General features: G+C 44.6%; 1 protein-coding gene across 1 annotated transcript in view; it reads right to left on the minus strand.

Moving 5' to 3' along the window:
• LOC130107969 (formin-H) overlaps positions 1 to 23521 on the minus strand; it is a 41021-nt gene that overhangs the window by 11571 nt on the left and 5929 nt on the right. The window contains exons 6-9 of the mRNA XM_056274791.1: positions 20220 to 20331; positions 16358 to 16448; positions 3838 to 3924; positions 444 to 596 (exon numbers count right to left, since the gene is read on the minus strand). Coding sequence (XP_056130766.1) covers positions 444 to 596; positions 3838 to 3924; positions 16358 to 16448; positions 20220 to 20331 — 443 coding nt within the window. The remainder of the gene's footprint in view (positions 1 to 443; positions 597 to 3837; positions 3925 to 16357; positions 16449 to 20219; positions 20332 to 23521) is intronic.

Genomic DNA, 23521 nt, shown 5'->3' on the forward strand with positions numbered 1-23521 from the left:
AAACAAAACTCAAATGAAATGCAGATGAGAGATGAGGCGTCAATCCAATTATCTAAAACAAATGATAGAAAACAGTGCTAAAACTAAGCGTTTAACAATTTACCACCTCAAAAACATGGCTTGATAGAAAAGGTCCACTGAGAGAAGCCCACCGACTGCTACAGTTAATGGGAGTTCACCTCCCGAAAACCCATTCAATACCACCAATGCACTGTGCAAGGTTTCAATTTGCCTGTGAAGCCAAGCGGTGATACAATCACCTGAGTGTCAGACTAGTTGGGGGTGGGGGTCACCTGAGCAGACCTGGGTTACTGAAACAGTGGGGAGAAAAGACAAAATTGAAAGGAGACATAGAGAAACTCTGGTGTGTATATCAATGAGTAGTCTTATTAGCCTCATGCTGCATAGTCCATCAAAGCTCAGGCGACAGTGGGGGGGCTTACTTTAGTCAAGGAGGAGAGACGGAAGCCTTTGGCCTTTCCCTTTCCGGCGTTCTCGTTGAGGTAATTGCCAACAGCGAGGAGGTACTCCAGCACGGAAACAAGTGACCCAGAGCTGTACAGCTGTACACACATCCTGATCTTCTGGTTAATCAGCTGAAAATAAAATGCAGTGCCATAGAGAGATGTCATTTTTTTGTAATCCGACTTCATACCAGTTCTCCTTTTCTCCGCTTCACACAAGTGGTGAGATCTGATTAGAATAAGGACATGAAACCTGTTTATCAGTTCCACGGCCTATTTTTGTACTGAAGGCAAAAAAAACAAAAAAAAAAACAACCCTTGGCATAAGTATATTATATTATAAAATGGTAGCCAGTTATTGCATAACACCTCATTTGACCTCGTTAAATTAATCATTTTATCATTTGGGGTTCGTGATTTTTTTTTTTCACAGAGATTACAGTTCTGCTTTACAGTTGTTTCAAGTATGAATTTGTGGCTAGGAATATATCAAATTTTACAGTTCAGACGATACTGATGACAAATTGCAATTTAATATGGACTGTGATATAACTGCAGTACTCCAATTTTTGTTTTACTGCAGTAGCAAAAAATCTGTCTGACAGTTATCTACAAAGATGGATTGCGGGGAAAGTAGTTGATGCTTGAAGACAAAGTTTCTGAAAAAATGCAAACATTTCAATTAATCCATACCTGTCGGATGCAGCACTTACAACTATGTATTGTTGTAAGAATGACCTTCTACAACCTACCAGAAGGGCAGCGGTAGTCCTACAGAAAAAAAGCACTTGGCAGGTTTAATAAACCAGCTAGACGCCCTTTTATAGGTCTTGTGTGAGCCTTAAAGCTGAAACACGGGATTTTTTTCCCATCAATAAATAGTTAATTCATCATAATGGACCATGGAGTCAGGTTACATAATACTAACTGGCATCTTTGCTATGCTTTGAGACACTCTCCATATACCACTGTTGAAATTTCTGACCAGGTAGAATAAACACTAGTGCAACGGCAAACATGTCTCTGCTCTTGCAGTGAAAAGGAGTGAAGCTTGATGATGTAGTGATGCTTCAGTTGGACATGTAATCTGCCAATTCTACAATCAATATTACACCACACCACTCTACATCATATAGTTTGATGTAGAGCTTTTGATACATTGGTTTTCCTGTGTTAGCTTTGGTCTTGGGATGCCAATTTTACAAGGGTGGAAACTTTTTACTGCCCCCCCTTTTTTTCTCCCCAATTGTATCCGGCCGATCCAATTACCCCATTCTTCCGAGCCATCCTGGTCACTGCTCCACCCCCTCTGCCGGGGAGGGCCACAGACTACCACATGCCTCCTCCGATACATGTCACCAGCCGCTTCTTTTCACCTGACAGTGAGGAGTTTTGCCAGGGGGGACATAGCACATGGGAGGATCAAGCTATTCCCCCCAGTTCCCCCTCCCCCCTGAACAGGTGCCCCGACTGACCAGAGGAGGCACTAGTGCAGTGACCAGGACACATACCCACATCCAGCTTCCCACCCGTAGACATGAAAACTGTTTACTGCTGAGCTGACGGTACACAAGCAACAATGGACGCTATGAGGTACCCTAGTGGCTCACCTGATAGAGCGCATACCCGCAGCGGGCCCTTTGCTGCATATCATCCCCTGCGTTTCCTGTCTCTCTCGACTGTCACTATCAAATAAAGGTGGAAAATGCCAAAAATAAAAAAAATCTAAAAAAACAAAAAACAAAACCCAATGCCTCGCTTGAAGCTCTCACTGCCAGACGGAGGGAGAGATGAGGGAAATCATGGATGTCACCTTCAACATAGTAAGTCCAGTCTATGACACCATGCGACCAATTGAAAGGTCTCTGATTTACTGAATCAGGTAAACTTAATGAAACTGCTCATCTTTCTGCTAGTATCGTCTAGCTAGCATGTGTGCATCTGTGTTAGACAAAGCAAAACAAAATGACCATCATTGCAAATGGATTACACTATATTCATTTTATGCATAAATTCTATTCATTTTGAGACATCCAGCAGACAAGAGAAAGCAAGCAGTGACGCTGAAAGACTCAGAAGATTGAAAGAAGAATAACGTTAAAATGAAGCCAAAGCAGAGGAGCAGCAGGTATACCTGTCTGTCAGCGATAGCTTCAGACTCTGCAGTCTCTAATGATGGTGGGAACAATAATAATGTAGAAGAAGGTTAATGATTAGCGTGACTAATTGAAGGACTTGGGACTCTCCGCACAGTGAGACAACACAAGTTGTGTTGTCATTAGCTGTGTCATGCTGTGGTTAATACAATATTATATAAAGAGGTATTCTCTTTGCTGAGGAGAGTAAATAAGTTGTCTGTAGTGAGAGGAATTTTTGAATTGTTTCCATTGCTGTAAAAGAACAGTTACTTTTTAGATTAAAAAAAAAGAGCTACAAGATAGTGGACAGAAATGATGCAAACAAGATGCACTTTCTCTGGGTGGGGGGATTCCCCCCCCCTTTCCCCCAGTTGTACTTGGCCAATTGCCCTATTTTTCGAGCCATCTCGGTCATTGCTCCACCCCCTCTGCCGATCCAGGGAGGGCTGCAGATTACCACATGCCTCCTCCAACACATGGGGAGTCGCCAGCCGCTTCTTTTCACCTGACAGTGAGGAGTTTCGCCAGGGGGACGTAGCGTGTGGGCAAATCACGCTATTCTCCCTCAGTTCCCCTTCCCCTGAACAGGCGACCTGACTGACCAGAGGAGGCACTAATGCAGCGACCAGGACACATACTCACATCTTGCTTCCCACCCGCAGACACGGCCAATTGTATCTGTAGGGACGCCTAACCAAGCCGGCGGTAACATGGGGATTTGAACCGGCGATCCCTGTGTTGGTAAGCAACAGAATAGCCCACTACGCTACCTGGACGGCAAACATGCACTTCTATAGAAAGACTGTGTTTAGGTTTCAGATACAGCTGAGAACACTGTGTATAGTAGGGCATCAGCAGAACAGATATATATTTTCGATTAAAATTAATCTTTCCTTCTTTCTCAAATGGGGAGGCATCTTGTGCTTCTCTGTTTTTTTAGATTTCTCACCATGCGGGGAACATAATGACTTCTTCACTCTCACCTAAGACATAAATCTACAAATGAAGGAAAAAAGCTTTCATTCAATAATTTCGCACTTTTCCCAGATGTCCTTGTCATTTATGTCTTAAACCATGATGTATCAGAAAATTTGCATTTGCATTCCTGAATAAATTTGCATTTTCTAGTTTCATCTCTGTCTTATTGAGATGGTGATTTTAACCAGTTTGCAGGAACAGAACGAACTTTCTCACAGTTCAGCTTCTTTTTTGGGTTTTGATTTGAGTCGACTCACCGGCAGCAGGTCGTTCATGCTGGTTGGGAGTTCTCTTAGAGTCAGTAGCAGATCAAGTCGTGTGCTCAGGTATGGGATGCTGCACATCTGTAGCAGGTAAGAGGACATAAGGAGCAATAAGCTTGTGTGTGTGTGTGTGTGTGTGTATGTGTGTGTGTGGTGCACCCACTGTGTATACAAACAACTTTTCCTTTTCGCACGCATGCACATCGCAATTATCGTAACATTGCACAACCTATTTCTCTGTGATTATAGCGATTTATTATAAAGAGGCACTCTTGAGGGACACTCCAGGGAAGTATAGTCATTTGATGGCTGCAGCCTTTTCGTACAGACTGAGCTTCTCTAGCAGTGGTGTAGTGGAGGGTATACGCAGGTATACAGAGTATGCCCACCTCTTTTTCTGTCAATTTATAGTATAATCACCCATCAGCCAAAAAGCCATTGAAATATATAGGAGGTCGCAGTATGCCTCCCTCCCCAGCGAGCACTACACCACTGTTCTCTAGCACGGAGAGCCCAGATTGCCTCAGCCTCAAGTGGAGTGCTGTGCGCCTGTCGACTGGCTGATTTAACAAAGAAACTGAGGGCTTGACACATTGAAACGATTGGCTGAGCTGCCTAGTCGACCTTTGTGTTAGTGCTAACCTCTAATAAATCACTCCGAGGTGTCAAACCGTCTTCGCTCATGCTCAGGTGGCTTTCCTAAAAGCCAAAGGGTGCTTTGTGCGATGGATGGTAGAGGAGAGATATTGGGCTTGGTGTTAAAAATATAGACCATGCAATTATTTGGCTAATTGGAGAAGTCATCATCGACAGTCTTACCAGCACAGTGCTCCTCGTCTTTTCTAACAGAATAGATTTTTAATCACAGGTCATGAGGTCCCAATTTTGTGATTTCTCCTGAGCATAAGTTGTGGTAACACATTTGTTACCGAAGTTGCAAATAACCAATTCGTAAAGGATTTTATGGATATGTCTTTATGCATGCTCAATAATCCAGGTAAGAAAATCAAAGAAAGTTGAATCAGCTCATCGGATTAAAACGGTTATTGACGGATACGTTTAATCACTCATCTAAGTGACCTCTTCGGTCTAAACTGACTGTAGGTATCCCCACCCTTATGAACAATACAGTATCATAACGACTGATTGGTTTCGGTCGTTATGCAAACCATGAGGAGGCAGCAAGGAGGTCAGCTACAGCCAAATACCTCCAGAGAGTGAGGCAGGTCCTGAGGAGCCAACTCAATTGGAAGAATAACATCCAAGTCATCAACATATATGCCCTATCAGTCATTAGATACCTAGCTGGAATAATGAGCTGGCCAAAGAAGGAGGTAACGGCCACAGATATCAGGACATAGAAACTCCTCACAATGCACTGAGGGTTCCACCCAAAGTCCAGCAGCCTGAGACTGTATGATAAGTGAAAAGATGAGGGCTGAGGGTTAGTGATTGCCAGGGCCACTATCCAGGATGAAACAAAGAACATCCATTTGTACATCAGAAAGAGGGCCCCCCAGGACAAACTGCTGAGTAAGTACCTCAGGCAGCAGAAGACAGAGAATGGGGAGGAAGGAGAAGAGGATGTATCATGGAAGACCAAGCCCCTCCATGGGATGCACCACTGACAGATAGAAGAAATGGCTGATATTGAGAAATCCTACCAGTGGCTAAAAAAGGCTGGACTGAAGGACAGGACAGAGGCTGTGATCACAGCAGCACAAGAAAGGCACTCAGGACCAGATCGGTTGAGGCAGGGGTCTACCACAACAGACGACCCAAGATGCAGGCTGTGCAAAGACTCCCCTGAGACAGTCCAACACTTAGTAGCAGGGTTTAAAATGCTAGCTGGGAAAGCCTACACTGAAAGGCATAACCAAATGGCTGGGATAGTGTACAGGAACATCTGTACTGAATACAGACTGGAATTTCCCAAGTCCAAATGGGAGACAATGCCAAAGGTGGTTGAGAATGGCAGAGCTACGATCCTGTGGGACTTCAAGTTCTAGACTGACAAGCAGGTGCTGGCTAACCAACCAGACATTGCCGTGGTCGACAATGAGCAGAAGACAGTAGTAGTGATCGAATGATGGCAACATCAGGAAGAAAGAGCATGAGAACCTAGAGAAATACCAAGGGCTGAGCGAAGAACTAGATCAGATTTGGAAGGTGAAATCCACAGTAGTCCCAGTGGTAAAAGGAGCACTAGGGGCTGTGACCCCCAAACTGGGAGAGTGGCTCCAACAGATTCCAGGATCAACATCTGAGGTCTCTGTTCAGAAGAGTGCAGTCCTAGGAACAGCTAAGATACTGTGCTGAACCCTCAAACTCCCAGGCCTCTGGTAGAGGACCCCAGCTTGAGGAAGACAAAGACAGCCCGAACAAGGGTGAGAGATTTATATTCATACAAATCTCCTTCTCACCCGTATACATATATATCAAGATAGATGTAGGAAAAAAACTTTAATGCATTGCAGTACAACCCTGTTTTGTAAGTCATGCACTCATCAGCTGCCAATGTGGTTAAAAACTCTATCTATCTATCTATCTATCTATCTGTCTATCTGTCTGTCTGTCTGTCTGTCTGTCTGTCTGTCTGTCTGTCTGTCTGTCTGTCTGTCTGTCTGTCTGTCTGTCTGTCTATCTAATCCAGTTAGTCAAGTACATTTTCTATGAGACAGTATAAGCCTGTTTCATGCTATATGCAATCATCAGCTGAAAATTTACTTGACTAACTGGATTATTTTGCTCCTTGTTTGTTGAGCACTATCCCTACCGTTGAGTGTTTCTTTTAACGAAGTTATCTATATATATATAGCGGGGGGGTTTTCTGGAAACCGTCAAGGGTGTTGATAAAAGTGCTGAACAAATGAGGAGCGGAATATTAAGATAGCTGTAGGAATTTTTTTTTAATTCAAAGCAGTACAAACCTGTTTTGTGCGTCACGCACTCATCAGCTGCCAAGTTGGCTATACAACAAAGAAAAAAACCCAGCGGATAAATGCTATGTTGCCACACGCCACACCCCTAGTTGCAGTGCACAGCAACCAATGGGAGGATAGGAAACATTTGAAAAGTAACATCAGGAACATTACAACCAATGAAGGAGGGACTGGGGCTTGTTTTGAAAAAGTAAGGGCTTAAAGGGCCGGTGCGCTGTTGAAATAGTCCATCCATCCATCCATCCATCCATCCATCATTTTTCCGAACCACTTATCCTGCTCTCAGGGTGGTGGGGATGCTGGAGCCTATCCCAGCAGTCATTGGGTGGCAGGCGGGAAGACATTCTGGACAGGCCACCAGACTATCACACAGGGCTGACATACACACACAAACACTCACACACATTCATACCTAGGGACAATTTAGTATGGCCGATTCACCTGACCTACATGTCTTTGGACTGTGGGAGGAAACCGAAGTCCCCGGAGGAAACCCATGCAGACACGGGGAGAACATGCAAACTCCACACAGGACGACCCGGGACGACCCCCAAGGTTGGACTACCTCAGGGCTCGAACCCAGGACCTTCTTACTGTGAGGCAACCGTGCTAACCACTGTGCCGCCGTGTTGAAATAGTATACTTTTAAAATATAACAAAATAAAATAACATCCAATGGGGTACTTTACATACATCATCTAGTGGAGTGGGTCCGGCGCACAGCCAAAAGAGCAGACAGGCAAAACATAAAAATATAACATCCAATAATGGTCATCACATGTATATCATCTAGTGGGGTGGAATAATAAAGACAATGGCTTATTTGTAATTGCAAAGCAGATATTTTTTTCTGTGTCTACAGCTGGTGGCCAATTCATTTTAACTGTTCAAGGTAGACATATCAGGCTTGTAAATAATAAAATATTTCTCTGCTAAGCATAGGTTGCATCTTTTGCTGTTGTTGAATATGCACAAAAAACAAAACAAAAAACAAAACAAAAAATGCTATATCTATCTATCTATCTATCTATCTATCTATCTATCTATCTATCTATCTATCTATCTATCTATCTATCTATCTATCTATCTATCTATCTATCTATCTAATGACTGTTCTTGACCCAACATGCTTCTAAAATGAAATTCCTGTGTCAATTCCATTATGCATAGTCAAGGTCACATGAAAAAATCTAAACAAATTATTCAGGATTTTTTCAGTTCTGATATTGCGACCCTGAGAGCAGCTTCAGTGGGTCAGATAATGGATGGATGGATATTGCGTCGTTACGTAGTGCTTGCGCTATCTCGCTGCGAGGAAGAAGAAGGGGAAACAATGTCGGCTACATGAGAGCGTGACCGACCGATTTCATAAACACGAGATGAGTGTTGAGAAAAGGAAGAATTTCATAAGTCATTGCAAGCGTCACTGGATGAGTTTGTCAGTAGTTCAGAGATGTGGTGGCTGAGCAGGTGACTGTGAACGAAACTGACCAGTCTGAAAAATGATCTAAAAATTGAATGAAATCTAGGCTATAGACGTGACATATTGAATTATAACAATCTGACATACTTCAACATGCCAAGATAACGTGACTTGACAACGTAAAGCCAATAGTTTTGCATTTGTTTTTTATTTGAAAGACTATAATAGCAATGTCATAGCTGAGACTATGTGCATGATGTTGCTGTATTACCCCACTTGCTAAAAAAAATGTATTTCACCGATATTACGCGTGAAGTCGATCCACAATAGCTGCGTGCAGTGTAGAACTAGAATAGCTATGTGCATGGGACAGTGATTCATGCGCATGCATGTCAATGAGCAGGGCCTCTAGCTCGGCCCTCCTGTGACAGTCCTGGTTATATCATATATAACATGTAACATTCCTGCCACCCTTGACCCATTACAGTTTGCCTACTGTTGCAACAGATCTGCAGATAACACTATCTCACTTGTTCTGCTGCTTTAGTACACATTAAAAAGAAAAATACCCATGTGTATCCTAAACTATAGTATTGACCCTTTGCACGTGACGTCGCGTCCCACTCGCGGGGAATATGAACGCCATGACGGACGGCAGGAAGTGATAGACCGGGAAATTCAAAAGCGAACAACAAAAACAAACAAAATATTGCGACGGATGAGTAGCTATTATAGTTTAAATTTAAGTGATGGCTACCAATAGTAAGAGTAATGTTGTGGAGTTGTCCTGTGAAGTGAGTCACCTTGTAGGACGGCACAAAGAGTGATATGTGGCGAAGCTAGCGATAGCAGGGTTAGCTACCGATCCGTACCTTCTTCCTACCGATGTGTTCATGGATCTAGCAAAATCGTCCAGTCTGCCCGAGTTCAATCCACACGATCTGTACCACTATGTTACCAACGGAGTGTCCCATACACAGGTGCTGACCTAAAAGCATACCAAAGTCTGTATTGTATTTAGAAATCACGTCAGGACACAGCGCTGTCGCTCGACACAACCTCTCCGTGGCATTCTTTATTTAGACTGACACAGCATCAAAGGCAGACCCGATCAAACAACCCAGAGCCCGCAGGCATCACCAATCGATCCCAGCACAATAGAACAGCACCAAATCAAATGCAGCACTGTCGATGTGTGCATACATAACATTCCCCCCCCCCCCGGCAGGATTTCAAACATGAAAGGTTGACACAAAGTCCACTAGGTGGCCAGGGCGTAAACGTGTGCGAACAGGTCGCGGGGCGGCCTGAGGCTGGGCAGGCCGAGGTGGGGAGGGAGATGGCAGGGGAAGCTGAGGCCCAGAAATGTCTGGGGCCCGTGTAGGAGCTGCATGAAGCCCCGGGGCGTCTCGCCATGCTGAGGGAATGGCTATGGTTGTGTCACCAGCTGTGTGTGGCAGAGCTGACACCTTCCGTAGACAACTGGAGTGCCATCGAGTGCCATCGCTGAGGAGGTAAGTGGCTGGGCCCAGCTGACGGGTGACTTGGAGAGGAGAGGACCAGTATGAAGCCATTTTATTGTCCCTGTGGGGCCTGCGGACCCTGACCCAGTCTGACACATTGATGTCTGGCACCCTGGTTCGTTTTGACTGGTCAAACCGTTGCTTCATCCGCGTCTGCTGACGAGTGACTGAGGCTCTGACCCCAGAGGGAGGTGCCTGAGGTGTGGAGGGGCGGAGCCTGTCAAGGGGCATGCACAGTTCCCGGCCTAGCATGAGAGAGGCTGGGGAGACGCCTGTGGTCGAGTGCTGTGTGGCCCGATAGTGCAGCAGAGTGTGACGGATGGCCTGCGTGAAAGAGCACCCTTGGGCCATGTGTGCTCTGAGGCCGTTCTTCAGTGACTGGTGAAAACGTTCAACGCCGCCATTGGCCTGGGGGTGGTAGTACGCAGTGCGTATATGACGGATGCCCTTGCTTTCGAGATAAGCAGTGAACTCAGCAGAGACCAGCTGAGGGCCGTTGTCAGTGGTGATGGCCTTTGGGAGGCCCCAGCGAGAGAAAAGAGAGTCCAGGAAGTCGATGATGATCTGTGAGGTCACAGTGCCGGAAGTGGTGAGTTCAGGCCATTTTGAGTGTAGATCGTAGGCGACCACCATGAAGCGTTGGTGGTGGGGAACTCCATGGATCTCACCACAAATGTCCAACTGCAGGTGTTCCCAGGGCTGAGAGGGCCAGGCGAGAGGTTGCAGGGGTGCGGGAGCCTGGTGGCCAGTCTTGCCACTCACAAGGCAGGCAGAACAGTCCTTCACCAGAGCCTCAATATCTCACACCAGGTCTCGGCAGCGCTGTTTCAGTTTCACAATGCCCAGGTGGCCTTCATGCGCCGTATTCAAAACACGTGCACGGAGAGCAGCTGGGACCACTGTGCAAAACCCACGTGCCACGCAGGTGTCGTTCCAGCAGGAGAGCTCCTGTCTGACTCGGGCGAACGCAGCCAGCTCCTCTGGGACCTTGTGAGGCCAGCCGTTCTGGATGTAGGTGCGGAGCTGGGAGAGGACAGGGTCCTGTTCGGAGGCTGCCCTCAGCTCCTGCAGAGAGACAGTGGCCTGGAGGGGTGTGTGTAGCATTTGGACAATGTCCTTTTCCACACAGTCAGTGTCCGTCTGTGGAGCTGGGGTGGAGACAGAGCGAGAGAGCAGGTCGGCGACAACATTGTCTCTGCCTGGGGTGAACTGCAGGCTGAAGTTGTACTGGCGGAGGCGGTCAGACCAGCGGTGCAGCCTCAGGGGTTTGTGGCCTGTCCCAGATGTGGACAGCAGCGCTGTCAGGGCCTGGTGATCTGTCCTGAGGGTGAAGGAGCGGCCATAGAGGTAGAGGTGCCACCTTTCACAAGCCCAGATACAGGCTAACGCCTCACGCTCACCCACGGAGTACCGCTGCTCGGTCAGGTTGAGGGCACGGGAGGCGAAGGCAATGGGCTTCTCCACACCGTTCTGGGTTTGAGACAGCACGGCCCCTATCGCTGTGGCTGATGCGTCACAGGTCACAAAGGTGGAGCTGGAGATGTCGAAGTGAGCCAACACTGGTGGTGAAGTCAGTTGAGTCTTGAGATCACGCACAGCGTCACTGCATGCCTTTGACCACACCCATGGCTCGTCCTTACGCAGCAGCTGGCCCAGGGGGGCTGTGGTCGCAGAGTACTGGGGAAGAAACCTCAGGTAGTAACTTGTCATACCCAGGAAGGAGGCGACCTGGGCGGCCGAGCTGGGCTCAGGGATGGCCTGAATGGCGTCCACGTTGGATTGTAGTGGAGTTACACCGCTCGCTGACAGCCGGAACCCCACGAAGTCGATGGCTGGCACAGAGAGGACACATTTCTCAGCATTGAGAGTTAGCTTGTGCTTGGACAGGGCTGCGAAGACCATGTTAAGGCGCTTGTCGTGGATTTCACTGGTGGGCCCGTGTACCACTATATCGTCCAGATAAATGGCCACGCCCAGTATGCCAGCCAGCACGGAGACCATGATTTTCTGGAAGCAGCTAGGGGCGGAGCTGAGACCGAAAGGCATCCTGGTGTTGCGAAACACTCCTGCATGTGTCACAAAGGCTGTGAGGTTTCGGCTGCTGGGGTGGAGGGGCACCTGTAAGTACCCCTGTCTGAGGTCGAGCTTGGAGAACACCTCAGAGCCATAGAACTGAGCAGTGAGTTCTTCTGAGGTGGGCAGTGGATACTTATCAGGGACCACTGCCTTATTTACTGCACGTAGATCGACGCAGACACGCAGGCCCCCCGACTTCTTCTTAGCCACCACGAGGTTTGAGATCCAAGGTGACACGTCCACCGGTTCAATGATGCCAGCTTCCAGCAGTTGTTGCAGCTCGGCGGAGACCCCATCACGGAGAGCCAACGGGATGCGGCGCAGTGGTTGGATGACAGATTTCACAGCAGGGTTGAGGAGAGGTTGATGGGTGAAGGCGGAGAGGCAGCCCAGCCCCATAAACAGCGATGGCCACTTCTGCTGCCAAGGTGTGGCGACAGTCAGGATTGTTGCCCCCCTTGTGTCTAAGAGGGAGAACCCCAGAGCGGAGAACAGGTCCAGGCCCATCAGGTTGGCCCCACGGCGTGCCACATGAAAAACTGCATTGGGCACCAGCTTGGTTCCATAGCGGACAGTCAGTTCGAGAGAGCCAACCAGATCGATTTTGGAGTCACCATACCCACAGAGGACAGCTGAGGGTGCGGACAGTGGCAGTGAACCGAAAAATTGACTGTAGGTATCAACATTCAGGAGAGACACACTTGCACCGGTGTCCAACAGCAGGGGGATGCACACATCATTAATGTTGACTGTGCATGATTTGAATGACACTGGCCCAGAGCTCACCTTGTGAATGACGGCGGTTGAAGACTGGGGGGTGTGGCCCTCTGACCCAGCCGGGGAAGATCGACAGACGTTGGCAAAGTGATTGTGCTTACCGCAGCTACGGCATGTCTGGCCACGGGCAGGGCAGTTCTGAGCCCTTGAAACATGAGACCGAGACCCACAGTTACCACAGGACTGTTGAGGGCGGGGCCGAGAACGCCGTCGTTGCAGTTGCAAGACGTCCCCAGTGGAGTCGGCGCCCGCCTCGCTCTGGTTGGGTTGCGTCCCGAGGGGCAGCCGTGAGTAGAGGGAGGAGTCGTTGGCAGCTTGACTGGAGGTGGCCACTTGCTGTGTATTTAGCATAGCAGCACACTCAGCTGCTCCCTCAACCTGTAGTGCGATGGTAATTGCTCTGGACAGCAGATCGTCTTTTTCCAGCAGGAGAGTCTCACGCACCTTTGCGTTGTTGGTGTGTTCGATTAGCTGGTCGCGAACCATCTCGTCCTGAAGCGCGCCAAACTTGCATGAGCTAGCTAGCCCTCGCAAATTAGCTACGTACTGCCGCACAGACTCACCAGGCAGTTGGTGTCGCTGACGGAATATAAATCGCCGAAGGAGGGCACTCTGTGGAGCAGCGAAATGGGTGCTCATAAGTCCCACAGCTTCGGCAAAGCTTGTGACGTTCCCCAGAGACCCGAGCACACGATGACCCTCTGCTCCCAAGCAGTGTAGCAACAGAGCCGTCTTCCTAGCCTGGCTCACGTCGTCGAGCCCTGAGGCGATGATGTAATTTTCAAAACTATGTAGCCAGCGAGTCCATGGTACCGGAGGCTCGCCAGGTAATGCCAGGAAGGGGGCAGGTGGTGGGAGAGAGATATCAGCCATCCTCGTCGCCAATATTGTATTTAGAAATCACGTCAGGACACAGCGCTGTCGCTCGACACAACCTCTCCGTGGCATTCTTTATTTAGACTGACACAGCATCAAAGGCAGACCCGATCAAACAACCCAGAGCCCGCAGGCATCACCAATCGATCCCAGCACAATAGAACAGCACCAAATCAAATGCAGCACTGTCGATGTGTGCAGACATAACAGTCTGGATGCTTACCAGTTCTTTGTAGCTGGTTGGGTTACAGAATCGCGGTGCTACGCTCACAGCAGGGGGCTGTACCTCATAATGGCAAAGGTAAGACATAGCTAGCCAGCTGTGTATGTTTTTAACCTGTTTCCCCTAGGATGCCATCAAAACTCAAATCGACTGTAACCAAAAGCAGCTCATACTTTCCTTGCCATTTCATAGTAGGTTACACAGTCTTGCCATCTAGCTAGCATTTGGGTCATTCCGTAGAAAGTGTTAAGTTAGAGTCCACAACATTCAAAGGGGACAAGGAGGCATAATAAAACTGTCAGTAATGTTTTCAGTGTCTGAAGCCATGGATTCAAGTGTACCGGTTAGCATGAAGCAAAATACAGTTAAATAATAAATATACAATTTGTATATTTTTAGCTGTTTTTGTTAAATTACAATCATTTTCTCATGTCCACTCTAACCATTTCTCACATTCATGTAAGGTAACACTTAAAAAATATCACATAAATCTCAGACTTTTATTGTTCTTATGAGCAAAAATACTTCCCTCTTCATATGAAATGTGTTAATTAAATTAAAAATTCATAATTTTTGGTTAAAATATATAATATACACTACCGTTCAAAAGTTTGGGATCGCCCAAACAATTTTGTGTTTTCCATGAAAAGTCACACTTATTCACCACCATATGTTGTGAAATGAATAGACAATAGAGTCAAGACATTGACAAGGTTAGAAATAATGATTTGTATTTGAAATAAGATTTTTTTTACATCAAACTTTGCTTTCGTCAAAGAATCCTCCATTTGCAGCAATTACAGCATTGCAGACCTTTGGCATTCTAGCTGTTAATTTGTTGAGGTAATCTGGAGAAATTGCACCCCACGCTTCCAGAAGCAGCTCCCACAAGTTGGATTGGTTGGATGGGCACTTCTTGCGTACCATACGGTCAAGCTGCTCCCACAACAGCTCAATGGGGTTCAGATCTGGTGACTGCGCTGGCCACTCCATTACCGATAGAATACCAGCTGCCTGCTTCTGCTCTAAATAGTTCTTGCACAATTTGGAGGTGTGTTTAGGGTCATTGTCCTGTTGTAGGATGAAATTGGCTCCAATCAAGCGCTGTCCACTGGGTATGGCATGGCGTTGCAAAATGGAGTGATAGCCTTCCTTATTCAGAATCCCTTTTACCCTGTACAAATCTCCCACCTTACCAGCACCAAAGCAACCCCAGACCATCACATTACCTCCACCATGCTTAACAGATGGCGTCAGGCATTCTTCCAGCATCTTTTCATTTGTTCTGCGTCTCACAAACGTTCTTCTTTGTGATCCAAACACCTCAAACTTGGATTCATCCGTCCACAACACTTTTTTCCAGTCTTCCTCTGTCCAATGTCTGTGTTCTTTTGCCCATCTTAATCTTTTTCTTTTATTGGTCAGTCTCAGATATGGCTTTTTCTTTGCCACTCTGCCCTGAAGCCCAGAATCCCGCAGCCGCCTCTTCACTGTAGATGTTGACACTGGTGTTTTGCGGGTACTATTTAATGAAGATGCCAGTTGGGGACCTGTGAGGCGTCTGTTTCTCAAACTAGATACTCTAATGTACTTATCTTCTTGCTCAGTTGTGCAACGCGGCCTCCCACTTCTTTTTCTACTCTGGTTAGAGCCTGTTTGTGCTGTCCTCTGAAGGGAGTAGTACACACCGGTGTAGGAAATCTTCAATTTCTTAGCAATTTCTCGCATGGAATAGCCTTCATTTCTAAGAACAAGAATAGACTGTCGAGTTTCAGATGAAAGTACTCTTTTTCTGGCCATTTTGAGCGTGTAATTGACCCCACAAATGTGATGCTCCAGAAACTCAATCTGCTCAAAGGAAGGTCAGTTTCGTAGCTTCTGTAACGAGCTAAACTGTTTTCGGATGTGTGAACATGATTGCACAAGGGTTTTCTAATCATCAATTAGCCTTCTGAGCCAATGGGCAAACACATTGTACCATTAGAACACTGGAGTGATAGTTGCTTGAAATGGGCCTCTATACACCTATGTAGATATTGCACCAAAAACCAGACATTTGCAGCTAGAATAGTCATTTACCACATTAGCAATGTATAGAGTGTATTTCTTTAAAGTTAAGACTAGTTTAAAGTTATCTTCATTGAACAGTACAGTGCTTTTCCTTCAAAAATATGGACATTTCAATGTGATCCCAAACTTTTGAACGGTAGTGTATATATATATGACCAGTATTGACCCAGTATTTCACCGTCTGAAATTTCCCTTTAAGTGCATGATGTGTTTATATTAAGTTATGTAAGGTTGCGGTAATGAGAAGGAGCCAGTACTGGTCGTTGATAAGAACGTGTTTTCCAGCGGCTGCAAGGCACTGACTGCTCCTAGGAACAAAAGTGCCTCGTGCAACTGCCAAGCATGCTTTGGGGTGATAACCAAATGAATGGTGAGATCCCGTTGCAACACCCACAGTGTTCTAAGGAGGAGGCATGTGAATAAAGATTTAGCAAAGCTCCTGTTAGAGAGATTGGGAAGGATAGCTGTGCTGTGCAGATGTTCTATGATGGTAGAGTTTTAAGTAGGCATAAGACAGAAAAGTCTATATAAAACAGTAACACATGAGAAGTGGAGGGGGACTTGGAATTTGTAATACATTTAAGCTTGGGAAGTTAAAATGTACCTCCAGCATGTAATGGTCCACAATATGCAGCTCTGTCACGGGTCCCTTGTAAGATTTATACATTTCCACATCATCTAAGGTTGGAATATACCTTAAATGTAAAAAAAAGAAAGAAAGAAACACAGCATCATAGTTAATATAATATTAACAATAATAATAATTTTATTTATATAGCACCTTTCTAAAACAATGTTACAAAGTGCTTCACAAAAAGCAAAAAACAAAAACAAACAGATAAAACCAGACAAGGCAGGCATAAGAGTAAGATCAAATAAGAGTAAAAATAAAAACTCTTAAATAAAAACAAATATCAAACATTTGTAAAAGCTTTCATAAAAAAAAAGTTTTAAGATGAGATTTAAAAGAAGCTAGAGACTTAGTTCGTCTTAGCTCAACAGGAAGAGAGGTCCATAGTGTGGGGGCTCTAACAGCAAAAACTTGATCACCCTTTGTAACCGAGACCTGGGAATAACTAGGTCTCCATTAACTAAATTGCTACAGGGAAAGGGATTCATGTTAGACCTGCTTAAATCTGTAGTTTGTGAGAGGAAGTATTATTCATTGTGGTTATCAATGGGCTATTTGCTTTGGTTTTAATCATAAATGTAGCTAGTGTATGCTTTAAAATGATTGCACGCCTTTTGTTTGTAATGGTATTACAAACAAAATGGTATTACTGGGCAGCTAAATTGTGGTCCATTATGTTTTATTTTTCATCCAGAACCCCCCCTGCTTGGTTGGATTTGGAATCCTCTTCTGTTACACCAAGATTACCATTGCACTGTATATTTGTATTCAGCAGATCGTAAATACCTGAGGAAAAATACTGGGATCCCGATTATATTGAATATGACTGATGTTTGGTTTGACACCTGTAAATATTTGAATATTAACTCTTCCTGGTCACACTTCAGTCCTATTTGGGGTAATGCCAATTTTAAACCAGGGAAAAGTGATACAGGATTTTGAATGTGGGCTGAAAAGGGGAAGAGGAAGTATTTATGTCCTTTGCAGAAATGTCAACCAAATGTGACATTCCAAAGAATATTTTTTTCAAATATCTTCAACTTAGGAGCTTTATATCCTCATCTCAAAATCATTCATTAGATAAACCTGGCATTTCTACATTAGAGGTAGCAGTCATAAGACATTATGATAAAGGTTTAATTTCAACTCTGTATGACTTGTTTGTGTCTGGATCTGCTGATTCATCTGATTCAAAACTGAGATTATGGGAGGAAGATATAGGGGAGGAAATATCTTTAGAAGACTGGAGTGATACATGTAAGGAGGCACAGAAGCAGACAATCAGCAGTAGCTTGAACCTTATCCAGTATAAATGGCTGATGCAGACATACATAACTCCAGTTAAAATACATAAGTTTAATGATAACATACCTGATACTTGTATCAGGTGTAAGGAGACAAGAGGAACACTATGTCATTGTATACAGGAATGTGTGAAAGTGAAAACATTTTGGCAAGCTGTTATTAATATGATTTATCAAATTTTATCATAGAAATTACCATTGGATCCCAAGCTTTTTATTCTTGGTATATATCCTACCAACCCACATTTACAAAGCAGAGAGTTCAGGTTCATAGACATGTGTATATTACAAGCTAAATATATAATTGCTCTTAATTGGAAAAATGTTGATGGACCAAGAATTGGAATGTGGATCAAAGAAATGGTGTCAAACTTGTCAATTGAAAAGATAATGTTTTTTGTTAGATGTAAACAACATATTCTTGATGAAATCTGGAGACCCTTTATGTATTTCTTAAGGCATAATGTTAATGTTGGCAACTTGCCTCAGCAAGAGCAAGCTATGGGGGATTAGGGTAGCTTTATATGATCGTGTACATTGACCAGAAAAACACCCTTTAAATCTTCTTTCTTTTTGGTGTTTTTTTTCTTTTTCTTTTTTTTTTCTTCTTCTATCTTATATAACTTTCTTTTTTATACTTAAGTTGTTGGGGATTGGGTTATGGGAGGGAGAACAGGGTGAAAATTATTTTGCTGTGTTCTGTATTGTTGATGTACAATTTGATGTGATTTGCAAACTGAAAACCAATAAATATATTGTTAAAAAAAAGAAAAGAAGCTAGAGACTTAGTTTGTCTTAGTTCAACAGGAAGAGAGGTCCATAGCGTGGGGGCTCTAACAGCAAAAGCCCGATCACCCTTTGTAACCAAGACCTGGGAATAACTAGGTCTCCACTAATATTAGTGGAGACTAAATTGCCACAGGGAAAAGGATTCATGTTAGACCTGCTCAGATCTGTAGTTTTTGAGAGGAAGTATTATTCATTGTGGTTATCAATGGGTTATTTGCTTTGGTTTTGATCGTAAATGTAGCTAGTGTATGCTTTAAAATTACTGCACGCCTTTTGTTTGTACATTACTTCCTCTGCTTTTATTTTCACAGGTTTGAGTCACGTTTTGGGGTCACACTCTTTTTCCTGTCATTCGTTCTTTTCCATTTTCACTCAATACTCTTAACACACACACACACACACACATATATGATTTCCAGTGGCCCAGAGAAAGGCAAACGATTAAATTCAAATAGCATTGCTGGTCCTTGTTGGTTTCTACAAGGCACAAAACATCAGGGCCAAAGATGGTTAACGGTCATTTACCCACTTGCACTGTGTTTGATCCTTGCTCTTCTTGAAATATATTTTCTGTCATTTTTAGTGCACACTGACCCCAAACCAAAGATTTTCACTTTTTCATGAGTCAGGCTATATGCCGCTGGAGTAGCGCCAGTCATTAATATTGCAGCCCCTTTTAAAAATGGTTCTTTCAAGCTTGTATTCCTCAGGCCTGTCCCATGGAACATCAAAACAAATATGACAATTTCACTGAATATATGAAATCCTCCACATGATGTATTAGATCACCTGCTCCATCTAGGAAGTCAGCCTCAAAAGCCACTAAGTAAACTGTAGTGTAAGAGAGAGAAAGCATATTATCAGCTTTCAGTGTTATACTGTAATCCTTGGGGCATGTTAATAGTTTCCCATCTCCATGAATATAACCCTAGATGAAAATTTTATTAGTAAGCTGCCTGCTAAAAGGTTTTGGCATCAGTATTAGAACGCTGCAAAGACTTACCCACATGAACTCATGCAGACTTTCTTCTCCCGGGTTGTTCTGACTGTACCATGTACTGTACCATAACCCCCCCCCCCCACACACACACACACACACACACACACACACACACACGAACACACACACACTTTTTCTCCCCAATTGTATCCGGCCAATTACCCCACTCTTCTGAGCCATCCCGGTCTCTGCTCCATCCCCTCTGCCATTCCGGGGAGGGCTGCAGACTACCACATGCCTCCTCCAATACATGTGGAGTCGCCAGCCGCTTCTTTTCACCTGACAGTGACAGTGAGGAGTTTCACCAGGGGGATGTAGCGTGTGGGAGGATCATGCTATTACCCCCAGTTCCCCCTCCGCCCGCGAACAGAAGCCCCGACCCACCAGAGGAGGTGCTATTGCAGCAACGAGGACATATACCCACATCTGGCTTCCCACCCGCAGACACGGCCAATTGTGTCTGTAGGAACACCTGACCAAGCCGGAGATAACATGGGGATTCGAACCGGCGATCCCTATGTTGCTAGGCAACAGAATAGACTGCTACGCTATGCGGACACCCTTGTACCATAGCCTTTGTACCACAGCCGAGATAATTTACACGTTTTCATCTCTGCAAAACACATTGTAGCCTAACGCGGGCGCAGCACCAACCCCTACTCCCATGTCAGCTGTGATTGGGAACTTTTTAAAGACTGAATATAAATAGCACATGTGTCTAATTCTTAAAACGATGCCATACCGCCTCAGGGAGGTGATCTGTTCTTCAGATAGGCCTCCGCCATCCTCGTTGATGATGAACAGTTTGTCCTTCAGCTCTCCCGGTTGCACTGGAAAACTTTTGAGAAAAATATCTAGAGAAGCAAGAGAATCGAAAGAAAAAAACACCCTCAGTAGTGCATGAAAGTTTCCCTCTTGGTAGAAAGTCCCCTCAACCAGGGATGAACTGACTCAAAAAGCGTAGTGAAGACAAGAGGTGCTTCGCCAAATTACTTTCCCTCGAGCGTCGATGGGGAGTGCACTGATTTGCATTCTATCAAATCAAGACTAATGTGAATTTTTGTTTTACCTAAAACCCACTGCTTATGCAGGACCCGTGAGAAACAATTTATTGGGCGGCTGCTGCAAAGTGCCTGTAAAATAAACGCAATGAAATACTACTGACAGTGTCAGACTTTCATGTGTTATTGTACGACGTGTAGTTCAAGGATTATTTCTGGCAGGACTATTCAAGTGTCTTTTCTTCTTTTTTTGACGTTATATTACGCCCAAAGCCTATTTTGTCTGTTCCCTTTTCTGTTTTGTTATGTTCACAAGCAAAGAACCACAATATTTTGGTAGTTCCTCACCACAAGGCCAAAGAAAAGTAAATATGTTCTGTCCTGTGGCTTAACTTCCTCTGTATTACCATGATGAAACGCTGCACAAGACATGCCAGCCATCCATTAATGAGCCTCTGCACTTTTTCTCCTGGTATAAAAGCAGATATTCAACATTTTCTTCCTTTAGATGGACGCAACACTGTTCAGTTGATGAATTCAAATTGCCAAACTGATTGAGAATCTAGTCATGACAAAGCTGATAAAAAGAAAAAAATCCCCTTAAATGAGAAACAATTTGGAGGTCCAGAGCTTTGACCAAATCCTTGACACGAAAGAGCTGAGGCGTAATTCCCTTACTAGAGCCAGCAGAGGCTTTATGTCTCATATTCAAATGAAATATCGCAATTTTTAACTTCTACCTGCAATTTTCTGCGTGAATTTAATGGAAGAAAAACAAAACTTTTGAGAGTGCACAGATGTCCTCCAAAGAAAGTTTAAATCTATTTCCCCCTATTACTAATCTGTGTGTGTGTGTGTGTGTGTGTGTGTGTGTGTGTGTATGTGTGTGTGTGTGTGTGTGTGTGTGTGTGTGTGTGTGTGTGTGTGTGTGTGTGTGTGTGTGTGTGTGTGTGTGTGTGTGTGTGTGTGTGTGTGTGTGTGTGTGCGGCCCTTGGTTGATTGAGTCCTAGACAAACTGGGCATTGCCCTGTCAAATTGGAGCATGGAAATGAAGTGTATCCCACAGGGCTCAAGAAGCCACATGTGTTCTTTTAATTACAAGGTGGACAATTTTCAGTCATTAGAAAAACAAACTGGATCAGTGCCCTCTCCACACAGTCTTGATTACCCAGCATGCACAGGGGCTCTTGTGGTTGAATGGCCAGATACATTGGACATATACAGCCGATACAGGCATGCACACTCACACAGAACTGTCAGTGAGGCCTCGCTGAGTCTATTCGATCAGAAGTGAGCAGTGGATTTAACATTTTAGATTAGATCTTCCAAGTTGAGACCTTTTATGGACAGTACCCTCATTATTCGACAAACATTAACATATTTAAGCATCTATCCATCCATTATCCAAACCGCTTATCCCACTCTCAGGGTTGCGGGGATGCTGGAGCCTATCCCAGCAGTCATTGGGCGGCAGGCAGGGAGACACCCTGGACAGGCCGCCAGTATTTAAGCAGTCGTAAAATATATGGAAAATATAACTATTCAATTCATTGTTCAACTCTTTCACTTTGCAGTTTGTCAGAGAGAGAGAGAGAAGGAGAGAGACAGTGAGAGAGGGAGAGGCAGTGAGACAGAGACAGAGAGAGAGAGAGAGGGAGAGACAGAGAGGGAGAGGGAGAGAGGAACCAGGCACAGCCGTTAGTGTTACATATTCCCATCACCACGGTCTCCATATCCAGGAAAGGAGTATCTCTTTTTCTTTCACCTGAACAAACATTTTGACTACTTTCCACAAGAATGCAATCAAAAAGTAAATGCAGTGTGTTGCAACATAACCATTAACCAAAGATCATTCTGCATTCCTGTCCAGTACTTTTGGTATTGTAAACAGGTCAGTAACTGAAGCCCTACAGTCTATGGAATTTGCTGGGCTGCTTATCCATAGACACCAGAGAGGTTCACAGCCATGAAGAAAGCACACCGTGTCACATAATGCTGCCATCTGCCCCACCGTGCAATTGCAAGCAGTAATGTCATTCTAGATAATAGTGTTGGCTGCAAATCTGATGCTAATTAGCAGCTATGAGTCTGAACATAAATTATTGATCACATTCTTGCTACTACATCATCCGACTGTGTCGGAGCATGAATGCCTACTCAGTTATTGTTTATCTTTGTAAATACAAACCAAAAACATTTTTTTACATCCATAACGATATTCTGTGTGATGAGCTCAGATGAAAACAGTGCCAAATAATGAAATATACACTGCATATGCTGTAGATATGTAGGCAGCTAGATTTGTGATTTTTTTTTTTGCATCAGTAAGATCTCCAGTCCCAGAGTAGGTTTTTTTGTTTTTGTGTTTGTTTTGTTTTTTTTGCTGTGTAAACCGAACAAATCGAATCTGTTGTGCCTTCGATCCAACTACTGTCATCTCATTTTGTCTGTTTACAATACAAAAAGAAAAGCGAAACGTTTTCTTTAAGTGCAAATGGGACCAGAAAGAGAGAGCAGTGATTTCCTGTTGTGTGCAAATCTCTAAATGAATCGCCTGGTTGCCTGATGGTGGTCATCACCTGCAAGTTCACTCTCCTGAACCAAAGTTATCAGGTCAGAATGCTGGTTCCTATATCACACAGAAAACTGCTGTCATTATCACACCGATCCCTATCCATATTTTATGAATATGTGCACTCTAATTATGTTGCTACACATACAGTTGTACTAATTCTGTTCAGCAGCCCAGTGCCACGGCCCAGATTTGTTATGCCCCCCAGATTCTTTGCCATTTTTGAGGACCAGTGACAGGAAGTTTCTGAGATGTTCTCCCTCTGCCTGGGCCTTAAAATATGCAAGCCACATACATTCAGCTAATCAAAAGAGAAAAGCCATCAAACGAGAAACAAAATGTGTTCCACTTCTCTGATATTCTACTATCTGGACAATGACCCAATAACCAGATGGTACCACACTGCCCCCTGCTGACGGAGACAAAAAACAGTTGATCTGCACTACAACCATCAGCATCATTCAAACCAAG

The sequence above is a fragment of the Lampris incognitus genome, chromosome 2, assembly GCF_029633865.1.
Source record: "Lampris incognitus isolate fLamInc1 chromosome 2, fLamInc1.hap2, whole genome shotgun sequence".
Lineage (NCBI taxonomy): Eukaryota > Metazoa > Chordata > Actinopteri > Lampriformes > Lampridae > Lampris > Lampris incognitus.